The sequence below is a fragment of the Sceloporus undulatus genome, chromosome 2 (assembly GCF_019175285.1).
Source record: "Sceloporus undulatus isolate JIND9_A2432 ecotype Alabama chromosome 2, SceUnd_v1.1, whole genome shotgun sequence".
Classification (NCBI taxonomy): Eukaryota; Metazoa; Chordata; class Lepidosauria; order Squamata; family Phrynosomatidae; genus Sceloporus; species Sceloporus undulatus.
Genome location: NC_056523.1, coordinates 69,680,280 through 69,687,024, shown reverse-complemented (window position 1 = coordinate 69,687,024; position 6,745 = coordinate 69,680,280). Strand labels below are relative to the sequence as shown.

The 6,745-nt window shown below is 44.2% G+C and overlaps 1 protein-coding gene across 1 annotated transcript; it reads right to left on the bottom strand.

Moving 5' to 3' along the window:
* Positions 1-18: 18 nt before the first annotated feature.
* On the bottom strand, positions 19-3,027 carry LOC121923311. The gene is made up of 2 exons (XM_042453640.1): positions 2,341-3,027; positions 19-700 (listed from the first exon to the last, which is right to left on the bottom strand). The coding sequence occupies exons 1-2, from the start codon at positions 2,788-2,790 to the stop codon at positions 362-364; spliced, it is 789 nt and encodes a 262-aa protein (XP_042309574.1). The 5' UTR covers positions 2,791-3,027; the 3' UTR covers positions 19-361.
* Between the last annotated feature and the right edge of the window lie 3,718 nt (positions 3,028-6,745).

Sequence of the window (6,745 nt, the reverse complement as noted above, 5' to 3'; positions counted from 1 at the left end):
GCCGATAATTGTTCCGAATTAGGGGGTCAAGGGAGGGCTTTTTCAACAAAGGTTTAACAATGGCCGTCTTCAAAGTTGATGGAAACTGCCCATCCTTGAAGGATGTATTAATAATACGGTGCAACATATTAGTCACAACCGTTCCCCCTTGAGCTGTTAGCCATGAAGGACAGGGATCGAGAGAGCAAGTCGTTTTCCTAACACTTCGAAGAATCTTGTCCACATCCACAGTACAGACAAACTCAAAGTGATCCAGTTTAACCAAGTCCATGGAGGCTCTGGACACCTCTTCTCTAGATTCTGAACTAATAATGGAGTCGAGATCAACCCTTATCCGAGAGATGTATTTGTGAAGAAGTTGTTAATCTCGTCGCAGCAGGCTTTCGATGGTTCCAAAATAGGGTTCAGGGGAGGAGGGAGTTGAGTAAGCTCCCTCACTACCCTGAACAGCTCGGCTGGACGCGACTCCGCGGACGCGATACGCGCAGAAATGAACAAGTTCTTCGCTGCGATTATCGCCACCCCGTAGTCCTTCAAAAGAGAGTCCAGGAGTGTCTTGTCGGCTAAGGCCTGATGTCTCCGCCATTTGCGCTCTAGTTGTCGCAAAACCCGCTTCCTGGCCCGAAGATCTTCCGTACACCAAGGCCGTTTTTTGGAAGCAGGTCTGAGAGGACGCTTGGGAGCGATACTGTATATAGCCCTGGAGAGACCAATATCCCAGATGTTAGTCAGGGCATCAACAGAATCGCAGTCAATTCCAACCATAAACCCCTCTAGGGCTTCTTGGAACCTTTTGGGTTCCATCAGCCTTCGAGGGTGGACCATCCGAATAGGTCCGCCACCCCCGGGAGGGATCCGGGTAGAAGCCTTGATATTAGCCTCGACCAGGAAATGGTCCGTCCATGACAAGGGAGAGACATTAGACACCTCTGCCCACGGCGTCTCCATATCCGTACAGAAGAAAACATCAAGTGTATTACCAGCCGAATGTGTAGGTCCTGAGACTAATTGGGACAGGCCCATGGCTGTCACGGTAGCCATGAACTCCCAAGCCGCACCAGTTGGATCACGACTGATCTCGAAAGGGATGTTGAGGTCCCCCAACACCAGTTCCGAGACCAGCTGTGTCAGCTTGGTCAGGGAGTCTGTTAGCGCACGGGGTGGCCGATAGACCAACAAAATCCCCAAACTGTCCTTGTCCTTCAGGGTCAGGTAAATACACTCAATGTAATCTGTCTGACGTAAATGGTTCCTGGTCAAGGAAAGGGTGTTCTTATGGATCAAGGAAACACCCCCCCCCTCGCCCACCTAACCTGCACTGATCCTTAACTGAGTACCCAGCTGGGAGGGCCTGAGTCCACAGTGCTTCGCTTTCAGGCCCAAGCCAGGTCTCAGTAATGCATGCCAGGTCACAACACTTTTCCTCCAACAAATCATACAAGATATGGGTCTTGTTCTTTACAGACCTGGCATTGCACAGGAGCAGAGACAGGGTTTGTGGTACAGTTGGATTGACCCACAGATCTTTTTGGCTAGGAGAGAGGATGGAAGGAGGGATAGATATTACGCATCAATCCCGCCTTCCTTTCCGAAACGACTCCACTCTCCTACCGCTATATCTCCCCCTGCCCCACACTATCTAATAGGAGCTCCATACAACACAGAACAACCCACCATCCCCTCGCCCAGCTGTCCATCATCCATGGCCCAATAATCCCCACAGAGCAATGTAACAAAGCTGCAGCAGAGGAAGACAACCCTACACGTCATTCCTCTGCTGCGCACACAGCAAATCAGGGCCTGCCTCAAGTCCGCCTGCGATGGTGCGCAGGTGCGCAGCTGCAAACAAAGTCCTTTGGCTGCCAAGTCCCTGGACAAATGCGCAGCTGCGCAAGTTCTTCGCTGCCCAAGGAGCAGCCCGGCAACAGCAGCAAACAACGGCGTCCCTCAGGGCCTTGGAGGGGGCAGGACGAGGAGGTTTACCCACAGGTAGGCTTTATGGCGTGCCCCTCTCACCGGCACGCCCCTCCCCGCCTTCCCCTCAGCTGTTTCTGGTCCCTCGGTTAGCCGGAATGCTGCGAACAAAGTCCGTTGGCTGCCAAGTCCTTGGACAAATGCGCAGCTGCGCAAGTTCTTCGCTGCCCAAGGAGCAGCCCGGCAACAGCAGCAAACAACGCGTCCTCAGGGCCTTGGAGGGGGCAGGACGAGGAGGTTTACCCACAGGTAGGCTTTATGGCGTGCCCCTCTCACCGGCACACCCCTCCCTGCCTTCCCCTCAGCTGTTTCTGGTCCCTCGGTTAGCCAGAATGCTGTGATCTGTTTGATGTTCTCCCAGCTTACCTTCCTATTTTCTTTTCCCTTCCTTTTCTTCTGCTTTCCCATCTGAAGCAAGTGGCTTTCTGAATTGCTGCGGCTCAGACCCGGTTGGCTTTCGTCGTAGCTCTCCGTGTTGGGCCGTGAGTCGCTCTCCCCCCTCTTTACAATGTGTGGAAACATGCTAGCAGACTGGCTTCCAGTGAGATGAGCATCTGCCAGTTGAGAGATTTCTCGGTGATGCTGCTCTGCCAACTGAATGAGCTGCGCGGTTGGAGAGGGGTCTTCCATCAGGATGTGAGCAAGTGACTGGGATGGCCTCAAGAAACAACAGCAAACAAAGCAACAAAAATAGACAACAAAGACAGAAATCAGTTTTGGAGCCACCCAACTGGTCACATTAACAGCTCTTTGTCCACCACATCCATCCATCACTCTGCTGACCACATTATTAATTCCTCTGGTCATTTTGGCCATGTGGGTTAGGTCTTGTCTATACTGGCTAGGAAACTCCAAGGGCAGCTGCCATGACCTGCCCCTGCCACCATTTCCATGCTGTGGTGGCTGTTTGCATGAGTGGCCCACTGGGCTGCCCAGCGCATCTCCTGCCCTCTTGTTCCTGCTTCTGAAGTTGGAACAAAGTTTCCAGTGATGGTCACATGCTGGGCACTTTGTTCTTACCTCAGAATGAGTAACCTGCAGTAGTGGTGGACATGCCACCCATGCAGACAGCTGCTACAGCATGAAAACAGAGCATTCTGGATCTTCCTGGAAGATCCAGAACAACAGGTAATTTCCCCCTCTCTGTGTTAACATTGTTATGCCCCAGTTCTGCTATGGACCATGCCAGATGTCATCCAGACTGCCCTCACCAGAACCGGAGTTTGGGCCATGGGTCGTCCAAACAGGATGATACCAGAACAGGTGGTGGGGAAAGCAGGCCTTTTGGTCCATGCAAACAAGGCCTTAGGCAATAGTTCCCAAACTTTGGTCCTCCAGATATTTTTGACTCCAGCGCCCAGAATTCCTGACTGTTGGCAAAGCTGTCTGGGGCTTCTGGGAGTTGAAGTGCAAAACATCTGGAAGGCCAAAGTTTGGGAATCATTGCCTTAGACCTTTACATCCCTTCTGTGTTTTGCAGTCTGCTTCTTGTCCCTCCTTATCCTTTTACAGGAGGGATCTCACTACACATCCCTATCTGTGACCTTCTGTTTCTCCTGCACAATCCAAGCACATCCCAACTTGTGAATTTTCATTGCACCAGCCTTTTTTCCAACTCCTTTTGCTGCCTCTTATGTAGGAATGTTTTCCCAGAATGCTTATATGTTAAGGGTTGGCAACTGCAGCTTTCCAGATGTGGCTACGGGTGTCAAAGGTTATAAAAATCAATATTGTTATAGATGTACTGTAATACATAAACACTTTTTCACTGTTGCTTGTCCCATTCATTTGATGCCTAGTGATAGACAACCTCTGTACATCGAGGTTCCATTCAGATATCACAGACAATCACTGCTAATATTACTATTAATATCATGTCTTTTCCTTAACCCTGGGATTTGTCTTCTATTAAAGAAGACAAAAGTGTTGTCTAACATGTTTTAGCACATTGTGATATTTCAAGTCTTTTTAAAAACTATTGTTTGGGGGAGAGATCACAGTTTATTGAAAGTAGTGCCATTAAAGACAGTTATTTCTGTCCCAAAGCTGACGCAGGTCTTAGATCAATTCTGGAGGCCTAAATTAAAAGAGCACTTAAAAGACTTTTATGTGGCTGTGAATATACCATCTGCTTTCACTAATTCTTTGCCTCTTTTAACAATTTTTAATTAATCTGCATCCTTACCCTGAATTATCAGAAACATAGTTGCTAGGGATTTTCTCTGTACAAATCTGTCTGAGATCCAAAGTTGAAACTCCTTTGTTTACTGGCTGCTGGAGTGAAAAACTTCTGTGCCCTAAGAAGTTCTGATGCTTGCCATGCCTGGCAAGGGATTGATGCTCTGAAACAGTACACCTATGTGGTGGGTGTTGGTAGCAGGATCCAGAAGGATTTTCAGAGGCGTGTAGGTTTTTCCCCTTCCTCTCATCAGTACATGGTGAATAATGATCTGGAAAGTTTTGGTATGAATTTGGCTGAAGAGTACTCCTAGCAAAGGTTAAATTCATGCAACGTGGCTTCCCTCTCTGATGAGCATTGGAGGCTGGATCTCTAGGAAAGTTGCTATCCCAGCTGGAATTATTTGCAGTGGAAGCAGAGAATGGTGCAATTGGATATAAACTCTGATGCAACAAAAGTCTGCTGTCTGGCTCCAGATCCGACACTTCTCTATAAGAATTGGAACCTGTGTGAGCGTTCTCAAATTCTAACACATTGTGATGTCCATCGCGCTGCCCTCTTAGTTCTACCTGGTCTCCCAAAGGATGTTGGACAGGACTTCTTTGTGATTGCAGGGATCCAGCTTGGCTTGAACTTGTTCTGCCCATTCTAAGCTTTTTAGATAGATAAGCCTAAAGCAAGCAAATCAATTCATTATAAAATGTAAGCCTTCTGTCCAAAGTATATAAAAACATTTTGAAAATGCTGGCATGCCATGCAGACTAAGAAACAACAAGTGTCAGGTACTTCACCTACAATAATCAAAACCAAATATTCCATATTCCCCTCCAAAATGTGCTTTTATTTCAGTTCCTTGGTATGTATTGAGTCACTACTTTGAATATTTCTTCAGCAACAGGACTCTAACTCAATTATATTTCCATTTTATTTTTTATTGAACTTTTGGACTATGTTTGCACTTTTCTAACTGACTAACTCTTATTGCAGTCTTGCTGTCCAGGGAATATTTAAATGTCCTGGTGACAGTGGTGCTTTTATTTCTTTCAAAACAGTAAGACTACTGTTGTATTGCTGCACTACACTTGCAAAATTTTTGTAATGATGGAACTGGAGAGCCAATCATGATTATAGAAACATTTAATTAAGAAACTTTAATATGGCTTTATTTTTAGCTGTATTATTATTATTATTACTATAATTGCTTTCAAACTTACCCGCTGGAAAACGTTCATTCGAATGGGGAGAACCAGCAATCACCCACATCTGGTTCAGAATGGCAAAATGTGGCACCTTATCGATCTCAGAGGGGGGTGGGTTGGGGCCACAATGCTGTACCAGATTATAAAAAGCACTTTTTAAGCACTTAATTTTTTTTATTAATTTCTTTTATTTGATCAAGAAAACACATATTTACAAGTTCATATGCATATACATGATTCTCACAGTTTCCAATATCTTCATCCTGATCTTTTCTTTTTTATTCCCCTGAGGTACCCTCCCTCCCCCTCCCCCCTCTGCTTTACAAATCTATACATCAGGAGAATTTCCCAACAAGCTCTGCCATTAAAGTGACCTTGTTTTAAATCAATAGTTTCATTTCTTTTGAATTGACCATTATATCCTAGTTATTATTATCATTCTCTTTTCCCCAACGGAAATATATTCCTCAAGTATTATCAAATATTCGCACTTATATTTAAGACATTTCTTTCTTTACAGTTTCCTCATATATTCATATGTGTTACATTCCTAACATATATCCCTCTTCACCACTTGTTATTATACATTTATTTTTTCTGCAAATACATATAATTTTTTCCAGTTCATTTCCCACTCTTGAGACCAGCTGTCCTTTCTTAACAAAGTTAATTTATCTAATTGAGCCATATTTAACCATTTTTCTAGCCATTCCCGAGTTGATGGAATATTTTTGTCTTTCCATTTTTGAGCGAAACACATTCTTGCGGCTGTGTAAGCGTATAGTATGAATTTCAGATTTTTACGTTCTTGTTTGTCTATTATAATATTTAATAAAAAAATTTCTGGTTTAAATTTAATCTTAATTTGCAGTATTTTTTGCGTAATTTTATGTACCTCTTTCCAGAATTTACTAGTCTGAGGGCATGTCCACCATATATGGTAAAAAGAAGCTTGTTTACTTTGGCACTTCCAACAACAACTAATATTATTTCCTGACATCTTTGCTAATTTGTTGGGCGCGTAATGCCAACGATAAAGCATCTTATAAAAATTTTCCTTTAAATCCATACTATCAGTGAATTTAAGGTCTTGACCCCATACTCTATGCCAAACTTCTATGGGAATGGGATATCCAAAATTTTGTGCCCACTTTACACAAGTTTCTTTGATTACTTCAGATTCTGTTTCTCTTTTTAACAGTAATTTGTATATTTTAGCTATAATTGATTCCTTCGAATAAATTAGTATCCTGTCCAATTCATTTTCCTTTTCCTCTATTCCACATGTTTTCAAGTCTATCTTTAGTCTCTCTGACAGTTGATAAAATGTAAACCAATTCATGTTATAACCCATATCTTTCAATTGTTGTATTGAATTTATTTGAGGGTTATC

Coding starts and splice junctions, on each gene's coding strand:
- LOC121923311 (XM_042453640.1), bottom strand. CDS start 2,790: ATGGCCAAAATGACCAGAGGAATTAATAATGTGGTCAGCAGAGTGATG. Junction 701..2,340: donor AGGGAAAAGAAAATAGGAAG/GTAAGCTGGGAG, acceptor TGGTCTCTCCAG/GGCTATATACAGTATCGCTC.